Source organism: Stegostoma tigrinum, chromosome 4, assembly GCF_030684315.1.
Source record: "Stegostoma tigrinum isolate sSteTig4 chromosome 4, sSteTig4.hap1, whole genome shotgun sequence".
NCBI classification, from domain to species: Eukaryota; Metazoa; Chordata; class Chondrichthyes; order Orectolobiformes; family Stegostomatidae; genus Stegostoma; species Stegostoma tigrinum.
In genome coordinates this window covers 29,673,345-29,690,539 of record NC_081357.1, presented here as the reverse complement: position 1 = coordinate 29,690,539, position 17,195 = coordinate 29,673,345, and the positions used below count along the sequence as shown (strand labels likewise).

At 39.8% G+C, this 17,195-nt stretch overlaps 1 protein-coding gene across 2 annotated transcripts in view; it reads right to left on the bottom strand.

The window, feature by feature from the left end:
- Nucleotides 1-17,195, bottom strand: part of LOC125452453 (prolyl endopeptidase-like) — a 162,466-nt gene that overhangs the window by 72,820 nt on the left and 72,451 nt on the right. For both annotated transcript variants that reach the window (XM_048530880.1, XM_048530881.1), the window contains exons 8-10: nt 16,432-16,623; nt 11,089-11,286; nt 2,589-2,692 (exon numbers count right to left, since the gene is read on the bottom strand). In XM_048530880.1, coding sequence (XP_048386837.1) covers nt 2,589-2,692; nt 11,089-11,286; nt 16,432-16,623 — 494 coding nt within the window. The remainder of the gene's footprint in view (nt 1-2,588; nt 2,693-11,088; nt 11,287-16,431; nt 16,624-17,195) is intronic.

The following is a 17,195-nucleotide window of genomic DNA, read 5'->3' as shown; positions in this document are numbered from 1 at the left end:
TGCACATATGTCTTCTCTCTCAGTATCTTCTTGAAGAGCTTCCCCACCACAGATGTCAAGCTCACTGGCCTATAGTTTCTTGAATTAACCCTGCATCCTTTCTTAAACAAGGGAACAACATGAGCTAATCTCCAGTCCTCTGGAATTTCACCTGTAGTCAACAAGGATGTGAAGATATCTGCCAAAGTCCCAACTATTTCCTCCCTTGCCTCTCATACAACCTGGGGTAGATCCCATCTGGTCCTGGGGACCTGTCTATCTTAATGCAATTTAGGATTCCCAAAACTTCCTCTTTCAATATGTTGACGATCTCTGGAGTATTCACGCTCTCATTCCTGACCTCAACATTAGTCATGTCCTTCTCCTTGGTGTAAAACAATAAGCACTCATTCAATACCTCCCCTGCTTCCTGTGGCTCTATGAATAACTTCCCTCCTTTGTCCTTGAGTGAGCCTACTCTTTCCCTTGTTCGGAGAAAGAGGTGACTCTTGAGCATAAAAAACCTTGGGATTCTCCTTGCCACTGTTTGCTAAAGACACTTCATGGCCTCTTTTTGCCTTCTTAATGGCGCATTTAAGTTCCTTCCTAATTTCTCCATACTCCACCAAGGCTTCATCAGTTTGTAGCTGCCCAGACTTGTTGTATGCTTTCCTTTGTCTTTTGACTAACCTTACTATTTTCCTTGTCATTCATGGTTCTTGAATCCTGCCATTCCTATCCTACAGTTTTGCAGGGATACGCATGTCCTGCATTTTAGTCAATTGGTCTTTAAAAGCCTCCCACATGCCAGAAGTAGATTTGCCCTCAAATAACTGCTTTGAAACCACATTCTCCTGTACCTGTCTAATTTAGGTATCTTTGGCCCTTGCCCAGTTAAGCACCCTTACCCGAGGGCATCTCTTGTCCTTTTCCATGACTACTCAAAATCTTATAGAGTTATAGTCACTAACCCGAAGTGCTCTCCTACTGAAACAATCATCTGTCTTGGCTCGATCCTAAGGACCAAATCTAATATGGCCTCCTCTCTGGTTAGATTATCAATATGCTGCCTCAAAAGGCCCTCATGGACACAACTAACAATTTCTCTCCGTACGAGCCCCTAGCTCCAAGGGATTCCCAGTCAAAGAGGAAAGTTGAAGTCACTCACCACAACTACCTACTCTGTTCACATTTTTCCTGTATCCGATTACATATCTACTCCTTTGTCTTCCATGGGCTGTCGGGAGGTCTATAATAAACACCCAACATTGTGATTTTGCCATTCCCATTCATGAGCGACACCTATAATACCTAAATGCAAGATCCCTCCAATGTGTCCCACCCCTTTTGTTTCCATTTAAGTCCCCACTGAAAACAGCAATATCCAGGAGTGTTAAGCTGCCAATCCTGTCCCTCCTTTAACCATGTATCTGTAATGGCAATAACATAATCACATGCAGTAATCTTAGTTCATCTGACTTACGTGCTACACTTCTTGCATTGACATAGATGCATTCCAGTCTTCCAGTCCCTCTGAGCCCCACAACTTCCCGGTGCCTGTTTTTACTCTGTGCTATGCATATTTCTGTCACACTTTTGTTCACAGTCCCTGCATTTATTGGCCTAGTATTCCGGTTCCCACACCTCTGTCACACCACTTTAAACCCTCCTGAAGAGGTCTAGCAAACCTCCCGACCAGGATATTGGTGCCATTTCAGTTCAGGCGCAACCCATCCTTCCTGTACAGGTCCCACCTTCCCCAGAAGACATCCTAATTATCTAAAGCCCTCTGTTCTATACCAGCTCTGTAGCCATGTGTTCAAATGCACTATCACTCTGTTTCTAGCCTCACGAGGCCGTGGCACAAGTAGTAATCCTGAGATTTACTACCCTGATAGGTAGGGAGCTAAAACGCAGGACTAACTCCCTGAATTGTCTTTGCAGGATCTCTTTCTTCTTCCTACCCATGACATTTGTGCCAATGTGGACAACGACTTCTGGCTCTTTTCCTTCCTGCTTCAGGATGTCCTGTACCTGCTCAGACAAATCAAGGACCTCGGTACCAGGGAGGCAACATACTATCCTATTAACAGAGGACACATCTTTTTAAAGTTATTTTCCCGAGAAGAATATCCATCTTCTAAAAGATGGATAATCATGAGTGACAAGCGTCGTCAGCAGATCTGGTAGATATTCAAAAAATAAGCTGAAATGTTTGAAATGGTGATGACTGTGACAATTTCCAAGGAGGCTGCTGTTCATCCATTTACAACCTGCCTGAATGTGGCATCAGCAGGGTCTGTGCCAACAATGACTGCTCATGTTTATTAAACTCCTGCCTGCCCATTTCCGGGGTCATAAAATGGAGAAGCATTTGTTGATCTCCTCCAACCTTCACTTGGAAGAATTTGGCATTTCACTCCTCTGTCAGCAGAATTAGTTGTTTGCTACTCCAGACAGATAATACATTTTTCCAACTATTTAGAGTCATAGAATTATATAATACAGACACAGATCCTTTGGTCTGTACTTAGTTGAAATAATTGTATGAGCTTGTCCACTTGAAAATAACTAGTAGAAAAAAAAAAATCAATAAAAGCCTGAATCACCTGAATAGTCTGGTAATCAGATGGAACAAATCCCTTCACAGTCACTTCTCTGAAAATACGCGGCTCCAAATCATCTTGGGTCAGATCACAATAATAAATAATACCTGAAACAGAATTGCACAAGACATGTTTCAAATGTTTGAGGAAATAACTTCCACAAAATCAGCTTCAATGAGACATGGCAAAAAAATGAGTTTGTGGCAGCTCTCAGCTTCAAAAACAGACTTTTCTGTTGTACAGTATCACGTTGTTTGATGCTGTAACCTACATCAGGATTCAAATAACATGTACAAGCCATTCTATCATCTGTTTAAAAAAAAAACTGAAGGTAATAGGACATATGTAAGTCTAAAGCTTCTCTAGCTGCCGAAAGATTTCAACTTTATACCCTTATTGAAAAAAAATGCCAAAACACACGGAATCAAAACATGCTTCTAATCTAGATATGCTAGCAATGTTCAGAAAACTATTCTCCAATAAAAAACCAGTAATCTGGCCTGTTATGAAAATTAACAAACTGCTTTGAAATATTGATGAGCCTAGTTTCTCTGACACTAAAATTCTCCTGTTTCTTAGAATGTTGATTCTTTGCTGAAGCATTGTTCCACAGGCGAAGTTTTTTCTGTTACCTCATACAATTGTTTTGATGAAGTATAGATTTAAAAAAAGAATCATCTGGTACTGGGATAAGAAGTTCACATTCATCCCTTCCTCGTCTCTCCATTGCTCAACTTCCTCATCGGATAGCTTCATCGATAGTGCTTTCATAATTGAAATTCACACTGTGTCCATTGCTGAGAGTCTACTAGGATTCCAGAGAGCTGTATTGGAAATCGTTGACGCACACACTCGCGAGGGGTGGGAGCGGGGTGTGTGTCTGTGTGTGTGCGCGTGCGTGCGTACGTACGTACGTTTTTTTTTGGGGGGGGGGGGGGGGGGGGGGGTGTCACCTGTATTGTGACATGAAGCCACAATTCCAGTTGAGGCCATCCTCATGGGTACCAGACCTGGCTCTCAGCATTTGCTCAACAACTCTGCATTATTATTATGTACCCCGAAGTCCACTTTGGATGACATTTATCCAAAGATCCAAGGCCACATGTCCTTAGCTGCTGAACTGTTTCCCCCACAGGGAGGGAACATCCCTGTCTGGCAATTATTGCGTGGTGTCCATTCATCCGTTGTCATAGAATCTGCGTGGTTTCACCAATATACCATACCTCAGGGCATCCTTGCCTGCAGTAGGAGATAGTCAACGTTGGCAGTCAGATGAGTATCTGCTCTGCACTTGATGGGTGGTGTTCCCATGTGTGATGGTTGTATCCATGTTGACGAAGTGACATGTCTTGCCATAACAAGTCTGTATGATGTTGTGGTCAATATTGTCCTGAAGGCCGGGTACTTTGCTGCGAACAATGGGGTGTTTAAAGTTTAGTGGTTGATTGAAGGCAAGAAGCAGAGGCATGAGGATGATCTTGGAGAGGTGCTCATTGCAGCCTTCAACACCTCATTGATGACAAAGAACATGACATTGTTTCTCTGTTCCCAGGACGTACTGGATGGCAAAGGACACCCGATCAGTCAAATCCAGTGTCTGTCCTCTGAGGAAGTTTTTTTGCTGTGGTACATTGGAACTGGTTTCTGATGAGTTGAGCATCATGTCCCGTTACGAGGACGTTCCTTGCATTCCTCCTCACCTGAACATATCCTGTATATGCAGAGGGCTTGTCCGAAGGGAATGGCTTTTCAAAATGTATTTAGGGTGGAGCTAGAAGTGCAGCAGCGTGAGGTGACCCATAGGCTTGCAGTGCAGGGAGGCGTTGAGGTGTCTGTCCTTGATGGAGATGCACGTGTCCGAGAACGAGGCCGATTCTAAAGAGTAGTCCATGGTAAATCTGATGGTGGATGAAACTTGTTGACATCACTGTGGCTGTTTCAGATTCTTTGCCACGAGTCCAAAAGGAGGAAGTGTTGTCAACTTGTCTGGTGCATATTTTTGGTCGTAGGTCCTGTGCAACAAAAGTCTTGTTCAAACTTATGTATGCAAATGTTGGCATATTGGGGTCCAAATCTGATTACCATGGCTGTTCCTTGTGTCTGGAGAAGAAATGGTTGTCAAAGGTAAAGACACTGTGGTTGAGGATGAAATGGGTGCATTGTAAGATGGCATCTGGATATTGGCAGTTATTGGTATTGGTATTGAGGCTGTTGCAGTGACACTGTTGTCATGGGGGATGATGACGTAGAGTGCCAAAGCATCCACTGTGATGAGGAATATTCCTGGTTCAGTTACTGGGTTTCTCGAAGAAATCCATGGTATCGCAACAGAAGCCGGGGCTCCTTGTACAATGGGTTTCAAGATGCCCTTGACATAGCCAGAAAGGTTCTCAAAATTATGAGTGGCATAGATGGAGTGAACTGTCAGAGTCTTTTGCACATGGTGGACAGATCAAGTACAAGAGGCCACAGGTTCAAAATGAGATGGTAAAGGTTTAGGGAACAAGTGTGAGGAATATCTTTCACACAGGTGGTAAGTACCTGAAACGCACTGCCAGTGGAGATGGTGGAAGCAGGCACATTAGCAATGCTTAAGGTACATCTTGATGGACACGTGAATGGGAGGCAAACAGATGGACAGAAACTGCGTATGGGCAATAAGTAGTGGGTCTAAATAAGGACACAAAAAAAAAAAAAAAAATCGGTGTAGGCTTGGTGGGCCAAAAGGCATGTCCCTTTACTGTGCTGCTTTTTTTCTCAGCCAACTATTGCACGACCTATTCTGCTGCACGGTGTATGTCACTGCATTAATAAATTATTCAACTGACTAAAAAACTAATTCCTATAACGGCCAACAGATTTACCATGGCATTAATAACAATATATTAGATGATCAGCTTCGCTAGAGATATTAAACTGGGATAGAGCGTGATAGGATGCAACTCCAAAATATTAAAAGGAAGTAATCACTTATGAATCAAGATTTATAATTTAAGACTGGCCTATTGCACAGAAAGAATGCATACAGGAGGGTACCAATATCAAATGCAGCCTTCACGCAAAACTGGATGAGAAGAGGAGTAAGATTTGGACCAAAGCATGAATGCAATTCAATTCCCATTTGAGTAATACATTGACTTTCTTTTCTCTAATAATCTGAATTACCATTATCTTTGGCCATTGACCTGAAACATTAATGTTGCTTTTCACTCTTCACAAATGTTGCTCAAACCAAGCGACAATTGATTTGAAGTTTGAGAAGATTTGTAGCTTGGGTTGTGGAAGAAATTATAAACATGCTTTCCGAGCCGGTGGGTTTAGCTACAAAAGTTTCGTTACCCTGCTAGGTAACATCGTCAGTGTGCCTCCTCTGAAATGTCACTTCTGTCCTGCTTGTTAGTTATACGCCTCAGTTTGCTGGGATGGTTAGTATTACATCCGGTTTAGTTTCTCAGTGCTTTGCACAGGGTCCAATTCAATGTATTTGTGAATCACGTTCTGGTTGGAATACCAGGCCTTCAGGAATTCTCCAACATGTCTGTTTGGCTTGTGCGATTATCGAGGTGTTGTCCCAGTCGAATTTACATCCCTCGTGGTCTGTGTGTAATGAGAGAAGTGAGAATTGGTCATGTCTCTTGGTGGCCAGTCGGTGATCATGAATCCGTATTGTCACTTTTCTTCTGGTTTGACCTATGCAGTGTTCCTCCCAGTCCTTGCATGGTATTTTGTATACAATCCCAGTTCGAATGCAAAAGGTCCCACACGCAAACCAGCAAAACTGGGGCTATATGGAAAATACCCTGCAAAGACTGTCAGAAACACTACATATAGTCAATTTTTTTCCCCTTTGGCCTATGCAGCGTTTCTTGTAGAATATCTTGGGATTCTCCCTAACCTTGCCTGCCAACACTTCTCTTGCCCCTTCTTTCTTCTCGTAACTACTTCAAGATCTCCTCTGTACTACTTACACTCCGCTGGGGCATTTGTTGTTTTGCTCCATTTGTACCTGTTATAAGGTACACTTTTCCTTTCACCTGGTCCTGAATATTCCTAGATAGCCAGAGTGTTCAGAACACTTACTACTTATGGCAAATGAAAACAACCAGAGCAGACTTTTATTATCTTAATCACAATGGCATCAGATATAAATAACATGAAGAGTTACTTGGCTATAATTTATACAATTGGAATACGTGCCTACAAGGAATGAAAATAGCTAGAGACTATTTCTTGATGAAAATGGTTCTCTTTAAAATGTGCTTAATTTATATTTAATAAAGGGCAGCCAATGATGACGAGAGCCTGAACCAAATAGAGACTGCAACTAATAGTTTAGACAAACATTTCAGAATGCAGATTACTCAATGCAAGTAAAATTAAATGTCACAGTATACCATTATAATTTACATGTCACAGATTCTATCATTACAGCATTTAAAAGATTCATTTGCTCTTTTTAGAGTTGTAGCATTTTATCATTGCTCAAAGGATTGTAGTAATTAAAAGGAAAATAGCATGCTGTGCAGGAAACAGTACTGTGTCTTGCAGGGAAATGAATATGAGCCAGAAAATGTTTCAGAACCACATTACAAAATACACAATTGTAGTAGTCATCATTATTTTGTAAAACACTGCAGCTCATCCCCCAGCTCCAGCTTTCTAATTTACAAAGAAAAGTTTCTGTTAGAGTAATCCTTGTTTACTGATCAGCTACTGAACAAATATATCATTTAGGTGAACACTGCAAAAATATCAAGGCAAATGGCCCAGGACAAAGATTTATGGTTAAAGTAAATTCTAAATGCTTTAGATTTAAGTAGCAAAGAAGAAAACAATTGTAAAAAAGATAGGTTCGGTATTATTGCCATTAATTATGCTACAATGCATGGCTTTCCACAGCTGCTAATACTTCTACTGTAACAAAAGAAACAATAATTAAGCCGCACAGAATGTGCCAAGTACTGGTGAAGCCATGCGAACAACACATTGGTCATGCGCCCTTGAAAGCATCAATCAGCCTCAGAACAAGAGAGACTGGCAAGGGAACCAGACAAGTGCACGATGGCATCATCCACTTCCCAAAATTTCAGTGCCCTCCAGCTAATGGCTTCAGTTTTTCAAAAATAAAAATACATATTTCTAATGTTTACATGGTAGTTTGATGTACAATAAATGAAATAGATGAAATGACAAAATTATGGGGAATACAAAGAGTTTACAGAGACAATGATAGGTTAAGTCAGTGGGCAAAAAGTTGGCAAATGGAATATTGTGGAAAATATGAAGTTGTTCTTTGTAGAAGGGAGAAGAGAACTACAGAGTATTGTCTAAATTGAGAAAAGTTGTAGAAAGCTGCAAAAGAAAGAAAGGTACTTGAGGGCGTTTAGGCATGAAACACAGAAAACTAACACAGATGCAGTAGGTAATCTGGATGGGTGATGATCCTTACTTCGAGAGAGTTGGAATACGAGAGCAGGGAAGTCTTACTGCAACTGTATAAGGTGCTGATAAAAGCATATCTGGAGTACTGTAAGCAGTTTTGGACCCGAGGGAATGTACGGTTCACTGGAGGCAGTTCAGAGAAGGCTCACTAGAATGATCCCCACTACAGAGGGATTGTCTTATGAGCAAAAGGCTAAACAGGTCAGGTCTCTGCTCACTGGAATTTAGAAGCATGAGGGGTGATCTCATTGAAACACATACAATTCTTAAGGGGCTTGACAGGGTAGCTGCTAAGAGGATGTTTCCCTGCATGGGAGAGTTGAGGATCAGAGGGCATAGTCTCAGAATTAATCGGTGCCAATTTAAGACTGAGATGTGGAGGAATTTCTTTGCTCAGATATCTTTGGAACTCCTTGCCACAGAGTGGCAAAGGCAGAAGTCTTGCAATATTTGAGGCTCAGATAGAAAGATTCTTGCTCAGTTGGGGAATCAAGGGTTATGGGGAAAGGGCAGGAAAATGGACTTGAGGGATTTCAATCAGCCATGATACTAATGAATGGCCGAGCAGGGCAGAATTGAATGGCCTACCCCATTCCTTTTTCTTATGGTCTTAAATAAGCATCCAAATCTTTTTCCAGATGCAGTCCTTCCACCACGGCTACAAATGGACAACAAGCCTGAGCACTGTACCAAGCAGAAGGTAGAAAGGAGAAAGAATTGCAAGAACAGGTTGCAAGAACAGCAACTCATATTCCACTTGGGAACCCTGCAGCCCAATGGTATCAATGTGGACTTCACTAACTTCAAAATCTCCCCTTCCCCCACTGCATCCCAAAACTAGCCCAGTTCTTCCCCTCCCCCCCACTGCATCACAAAACCAGCCCAGCTCGACTCCTCCCCCCACTGCATCCCAAAACCAGCCCAGTCTGTCTCTGCTTCCCTAACCTGTTCTTCGTCTCACCCACCCCTTCCTCCCACCTCAAGCCGCACCTCCATTTCCTACCCACCACCTCATCCCGCCTCCTTGACCTGTCAGTCTTCCCTGAACTGACCTATCCCCTCCCTACCTCCTCACCTATACTCTCCTCACTACCTATCTTCTTTTCTCTCCATCTTCGGTCCGCCTCCCCCTCTCTCCCTATTTATTCCAGTTCCCTCTCCCCATCCCTCTCTCTGATGAAGAGTCTAGGCCCGAAATGTCAGCTTTTGTGCTCCCGAGATGCTGCTTGGCCTGCTGTCTTCATCCAGCCCCACGCTTTGTTATCTTGGATTCTACAGCATCTGCAGTTCCCGTTATCACTGGAGAAAGAATTGATGCCCGTTATCTCTCTCTCCATTCTCTGTATAGTACAAAGCTGAATTTTAACTTGGGTTTTGTGCAAAGAGATTTAACAATCCATCATACTGGATATACCCTACTGGATTTTCTTTTGTAATGTGTATTGGAAACTGTTGGCTCGCAGCAAGGTGGACAATCCATGTGAGCTGTTGTCTAAACAGATTGCTGATTGTATCCAGCCGTGTATTCAGCGACCCTGCTTTCAAATGCTTGCACTTTTTTTTGAGTCAGACCTTGACAGAAAGACACAAACTTCAGGCATCTACAGAAAATGAGGCTGATTGAAACTAAATAAGAGTCAGATACGTTTGGGCTGACATCATCCAGAAGTGCACTGGATTGAAGGGGAAAAGAAATTACTGCTGGATCGGATCGATAGCAACAGGCAAATAAAAGACTGGTGTAACTGTTTCTATTACTTAAAGTTAACTACTGACTGATATGACCATGGCGTGGAGGCACTGAGGTTGCACTACGGTGGACAAGTCAGATGTGACAGAATGCCAGATTATAGTCCAACAGGTTTATTTGAAATCACAAGCTTTTGGAGTGCTGTTCCTTCGTCAGGCGAAGTCGAGAGAAGCGCACAGGCACAGAATTTATAGGCAGAGAGATCCTTGTAACATAATTATCTTGCAAGAATCTTGCTGCCTATAAATTTTGTGTGCTTCCTCCAACTTCACCCGACGAGGGAACAGCACTCCAAAAGCTTGTGATTTCAAATAAACTTGTTGGACTATAACCTAGTATCATGCGATTTCTGACCTAGGTATGATCAGGTGCACCAAGAGTTGAGGTAGATACTGGTGGATCCATGCCATTAAGCTTGTTGTGAGCATTGCTGAAGAGATACTGGAGAAGAACACCACTTTGGTGAAGACTCTTATCAACAGAACTCTGACTGGGAGTTCCATGAGAATTCTCTTTGTTGTACCTTGTATTTAATGTGTAACTTGTACTTTAAATTGAACAAAATTTGCCTGTTAATTTATATTTGCTTGATTTTGATTTTAGTTTTAGTTTGACAGATGTAAGTAAAATCTATATTTAATAAAATCATTTTCATTATTTTTCTCATTGCAGTGCTTTGGGTTTTTAAGAGACCACAGGGATCATTACTAATCAAGTCATATTTCATTCCTTTTATATAATGGGAGATGATACCAGAGTGGTAATATACTACCAGTGGACTGATAATTTAGAGTCTCCATATATTGTTTTAGGGTCATGGGTTTGAGTCTCACCTATTAGAATTTAAATTTAATAAAATCTGGAATTAAAAACTAGCCTAATGGCAACCAATCATTATCCACTGTAAAACTCCATGTAGTTGTTCAGTTCAAGGGTAATAAAGGACAGGCAACAAATGCCAAAAATAAATAAAACAAATTTTTAAATGGCAAAACTAGTTTTGGTCGATTGAAAGTGGTGAGGTGTGGAGAAGGGAAGGGAGTCTGAACACAAGATCTATCCAACTTGACAGGCAGTGGGCTGAGCTCAAAACTGGGGAATCGCCAATATACAGTCTTAAGGCAGAATCTGGAACAGTAAAGGTTTCAAACTGGAAAGAAACAGAAGGAGGCAATAAATAGTCTTGGGAGCAAAATGGAGGCGTTTGCCCAACACGTTACTCAACCTCAAAATAACCGAATGAAGTTCTACCCCAAAGACAGAAAACAAAAGTTCAAGTAAAAATCTGTCTTAATTTGACTCTGTACTAACCTGGTGTCAGGAAACTAGTAAATTGATAGAAGATTTCCGTGTCCTTTTTTTGCCCACTGTAGCCCACAATACTGCCCACGTCTAATGGAAATGTTTTTAAGTGTGCTCCTGTGGCCAACTCATGCAGCTGCAGAACATGCTTCACATCATGTAGGTAGCATAAAATCAGAAAGTTGTTCTTGACACATCCTGCCCATTCTGAAAATAGAGATAAACTTAAATTGTAAACATACAAAAACAGAAATTCTAATTACAAATGTCGGTTTAAAGTAAAACATTATCTAAATTATACTTTTGATAACTCACATGTGGCTAAAACCCAAATATATAAAGCAACATGTAATGGACCAGAACAATCCCCTCAAAACATATTAAGACAGTCTAGACCCTAAATTTTTTTTCCTATTATTTTTAGGTAAGATGTTGCATTCCACAGGCAATTTGGTCAAACTACTTGACTTTAAGCAAAGCACACTTTATTTTAACTGTTGTGTAAAAATACAGATAAAATAAAAATAAATAAATGAAAAGAAATGTCTTAACTATAATGCTATCAAAATAATATATATTAACTGCTACTAATCAAGTGTTCCAATACAGCAACATCCCATAAAAGCACCCTTGAAAAAGGCAAATTCAGTAAACAGATTGTCTCACGTGCAATTCTCACAGCAGGAAGAGAACCCCAGCTTTCAGCTGTAAGAGAGGGGAATAAGAGCTTGCACATCCCGCTTCAAGACCTCGGCACCTACAGAAAGCTAAAACTAATAATCATGGTTCTGTGGGAGCTTGACCCCACCCATTCTGGCTGCTTTTATTGTTCTAATTTTTAAAAAAACTCAAGGCCTCACGAGCTGTTTCTTTATTTGCTTTGAACAGCAGCTCTGGTACCTTTGTTTCAACCTTTCTTTGCTAAAGAAAACAGACAAAATACACCTCTTGAAGCCATAGTATCATCACAACCTCTTCAAAAATGCGCAGCAATTTTATCACAATCAGAAACCCTTACACAATTCTTCACTGTAAAGACAAGAATGTACCTGTCATGCCTTGCAAAGGGAGTAGAATTGAGTATAATAGGTAGTCATAAAGCAAACTTAAGTTAAGAAAATAACCAATTTAACACAAACAACTTCGGGACGTGACTATGGTTGGTGCCAAAATAGATGGCACTGGCAAATTGTTGTTTTTGTGATACAAAAATCTAACGTAATAATGTTGCTTTATGAACGTCAATACACCACCACCAACAGTAGGAGGCCAACAAAATCATCTGGATAACTTCCAGCATTTTTTGAGGAGTGACATACCAGGAAGTGAATAAAAATGTATCAATGGAAGAAAAATATGATCATCACCCTGAACAGTCAGGTGGATGCCCACCTGCTCACTTGTCCATTTCTTTAGCTGAAACTAGAAAGGGTTTGGAAGGGTGCAGGGCTTTGCACTACAGTGCTAAAATATGGAATCCACGTTGCACTGATGATTTGGTTGTCTTGTCTAAACAGCACACTAAGCAGAAAAAAAATACTGAGTTTTTCTAGAACAAACTCCAAACATTTTTCAATATCTTTTACTGTACATGGTCAGGCCATTGTGACGCATGAATAAATTGAAAAGAGTCACGCCACTGTTTCATTTACACTGTCCGACTCTGTACATGAGCCAGGTTGCAGACAGGATTTTCTCGGTTGTCTCAAATATTTGCATACACAGCATTGCAATTATAACAAAGTCTCTTCCTTAAAGAATTATTCTGCCAAATTCTGTAATCAGCCCAAGAATGAGAGGTGGAGTGGATGATTCTTGGTTGTTCAGGGGCCTGATAAACCCTTGTTATTGCAGGGTCTTATTTGTTTCCTCTCCAACATCAAGATGTTTGAAGTTCAATCATCAAAACTGTTCTCCAGTTATACTCCTTTTTTGTAGAGAGAAAGGAGAAGTTCCAAACAGTAACTCTTTATGGTCTGGACTAAAAGTTATTTCCGACCTGGCATCTAAGGCGGTATTGGAATGGTTTTTCCAACACCTATAATTTTCTATGATCTATTTTCATTTCAGGTTTCCAGCTTCTCTTCCTTTATATTGCAGGAGTGACTGTAATTTTTCACAGGAATAGTCTGTAAGAGGTGACATTGGTATCTAACAGAACTGCCACTCTTCTTATTTTTGATGCTGGCTGTAAACCTAGCCAAGTCTTAAGGCTTACTGAAATATTAGTTTGCAGTTCTTCACCATGATTTCAAACATGTTCTTTAAATTCAATGACCGAAATCATAGATTCCCACAGTTTCTTTATCTCTTGCAAATTGCATAAGTGTCAGATTAGGTTTCTTTCTTGTAATATTATATTTTAATTGATAATCTTCGAGTACAGGCTTATACCCATTGAATATTGCTTTCTTAATAATTTCAAAGTTTGCAGATTGCTCTTCCGACAGACTGGAGTACACATTTGTAGCTGTCCCTATCAGAACAAAATTGTAACATTGGGAACAAAAACAGAAGTTGCTGGAAAAGCTTAGTAGGTCTGGCAACATCTGTGAAGAAAAAAAAAGTCAGTGCTAATGTTTCGGGTCCGGTGACCCTCCTTCAGAACTGGTCTGAGGAAGAGTCACCGGACCTGAAACATTAACTCCAACTTTTTTTTCTTCACAGATGCCGCCAGACCTGCTGAACTTTTCCAGCAACTTCTGTTTTTGTTCCTAATTTACAGCATCTGCAATATCTTTTGGTTTTTAAAATGTAACATTGTCAGTTTGAGTTTTTTTAACAATGTTACATTTTAAAAACCAAAAGATATTGCAGATGCTGTAAATTAGGAACAAAAACAGAAGTTGCTGGAAAAGTTCAGCAGGTCTGGCGGCATCTGTGAAGAAAAAAAAGTTGGAGTTAATGTTTCAGGTCCGGTGACTCTTCCTCAGACCAGTTCTGAAGGAGGGTCACCGGACCCGAAACATTAGCACTGACTTTTTTTTTTCTTCACAGATGTTGCCAGACCTACTAAGCTTTTCCAGCAACTTCTGTTTTTGTTCCTAATTTACAGCATCTGCAATATCTTTTGGTTTTTAAAATGTAACATTGTCAGTTTGAGTTTTTTTAATAATTAACAACTTTGACTTGATTAAGGTGAGGAATTAAATTATATTTTGTTTAACGGTAATCAGTTGTTAAAACAGTTTAGATAGCTAACTGTCACAACATCCTGCTTTTATTTCTACTTTCAGCTTATCCACTAACATTCTCAACATAGTTTTGTACTTCAAATAGACCGCAAATAATCCACTGGTACATATTCTGTGCCAGAAAAATGTCATAGCAGCATTCAAGGCCATTTGGGAGTTCCAATCACACACTTCAAATCAGCCCTCCTGCTTTTATGCTCAGTACCTCTGCCCAGTCAATTCTAAAGATTCACAGATTCCTTCTCAAATGTAAAGCTTATTGATTCTGCAAAGAGTCCCTACTTTGTTATTCTCCTAGCTGATGGAAATACTGGCCAAGTGAGATCCCAGAGTGAAACTTAGCTGGGCAGAAAGTTTATTTTGACATTTGCTTACTATCATGGTCAGTCATTGAACATACTCAAAAAAGGCTGCCAATGTGCTTTTAACACAATAACAAAAATTTATTACATATGTGCCAAAAAAAAGCTAACTATACTAAAGTTAAAATGAATAGGATAAAAGGATGTCAATAAAACTCAGAAAACAAGTTTCAACTCTTTTACCCTCAACAACAGTCTTACAAACCCATAAATTCTGACGGAGGATCACGGTGTTCCAACTTTAAACTCGAGGGCCAATAAGTCCTGGTTATTAGGGGGTTAAATTTGTTTCTTCTCTAACCCATTCTTCCTTTTGTAGAGAGAAAGGAGAAGTTCCAAATATTGAAGATATTTCTTCTTTGGGTACAGCTGTAGTTGGTTTGTTTTCAACAAAGCTCTGCATTGACAAATGCTATTTTTAAATTAACGAGAGACCCTTAAACTGACCACTAACACAGCTCACTTATTCCTTAACACGGACTCCTTGAACACCAGTTTCATAGACTCTGGTTTCTGGAGTTCTCTTGGGACAAAAAGCCAGTCAGGACTATTTTCTTCTGCCATGATTGTTTTGGTAACTGTTAAACTCCACTAGTGCTGCTACAAGCTTTATATTCCCTAAACAACCTTATTCTTTCCCTCTGACACTCCCTGCCCTTCTGATGGTTCCATCTTACAAATCAAAAACTTTTGTTTCCCTTTATCTTGGTACATCTTGCGACTACATTACAGGCTATTTTTACTACTCTCTTCTATCCTTGCTTCTAAGGCACAGAAATATTCAAGGTTTTTTGAATTTTAAAAAGCCTAATTTAAACTCATGTTTAAATTTCCAACGTCACTCAAAAATCAAATTTAAGCTATGTTCTTCCCTTCTTAATGAAGGCATAATATAGAAATACAAATCAAACTTAAGGCAATACAGGGCTCATTTTAGAACTCAATTTTCCAAGTAATGTCCAAAAACAGATCTCTCAGACGGTGCTGGAATATTGAGCAAAGTATTCTTTAAATGATGCTGAGTCAGAGATTTATGTGAACCAGGTCAGAGGTACAAATGTTGCTAAGTCAAAGTTATAATTCAAAGGAACTAAATGTGGTAATCGAATGAAGTTTTGTCAGTTGCAACCGATAACCATTTTAGCCGACTCCTGAACCAAACATCGAAGATTTCAGCACTACACTTTCTGAACTTAATAGCTTTCAGCATCATTATCTAGTAAATAAATCATTGGAATAAATATAAATTATGTTATTGGGAAGATAATTTTAACTGAAGGTGTTCAGATCAATGGAACTAACAAGGTGGCCTAAAATTGTCAGTGCTTTCAAAATCTCAATTTTAGTCAAAACCTCAATTCAGTCCCTCAGTCTCTGATGCTCTGAAAACAATCCAAGCTTACCCAAGCTCTCCTCAGAACTAATACATTCTAATCCAGGCAACATTTTGATAAACCTCTTTTGCACCCACTGCTAAGCTTCCACATCCTTCGTATAGAGTGGTGACTAAACCAGCTCTCATGAATTAGTTGCAGAACAATCAGCACAAAGTGGGAAGACAAAGAATCTGAAAATTTAATGTACAAGTAGGAGTAGCTTAACAAACTGATGTGTAAATCTACTAGATTACAATGTGACATAGTGCACATATTTGATATTTGCCAAGTTCTCATGCACATGCAAAAACACACACAAATTTCGTGCCCTTCATATGCCTTCAAACAACTGATTCAAATAGATACATCTAAGGGAACATTGAAGAAAACCACTACAATGATAAATGGAACAAAACTTACCTAATACATCCTTCTGATCCTCAGCAACCAAAGTTTTCCATTTGGAAGCATCAGGTTCGCTAAAGTCAATATTAATCAAGCGATAACGAGGAGAATTGAGATTTGTCTTAAAGGTGAATATTGTTCCTTCATTAGTGACATATTCATATTCTGCATCAAAGTTATCCACTAGTTTGACCCAAGGAAGAATTCCTATTAAAATAAAATTTAACTATTTAATTTCTCTCTGAAAGTGGCTTTAATAAACACTATCTTACTGTGTGTTAACATAAGCAGGCACAGACATGTGAGAGACAACTTTACATTCTGTTTTGTCTAATTCATGTTCTCAAGTAAGGATGGCAGAGCTGGTTTCAGAAAAATTGAAGATTTATTCAGTACACCCACCCGATGGTTAGAGCTTGTAAATGCAGCCATCTGCATTCAGCTTGTGATTGCATAATTCAAGAGCTGTTTACAAACAAAAAGGGATAACTTCAGGATCAGCTTTGGCATAGAATGCCGACAAAAGTACTTCATGACAGAAAATGTGCACAAACACAATTTGCAGAAGATTATTCATAGACCAAATTAGCTATAACCCAATCAAGGACCAAATGAGCTTCAGTTATTAGCTATGTTTGGAATACAGCTGTATTCATAATTTTGCAATCATTCTTGGGATCGCTTGATTAGGTTTGGCAATTTCCAAGTTGTTGCGTGTCTAGAAATTGTAAATGGGGCTCCATTAGGTGTTTTATTAGGTAAAGCAGAGATAAGCATTA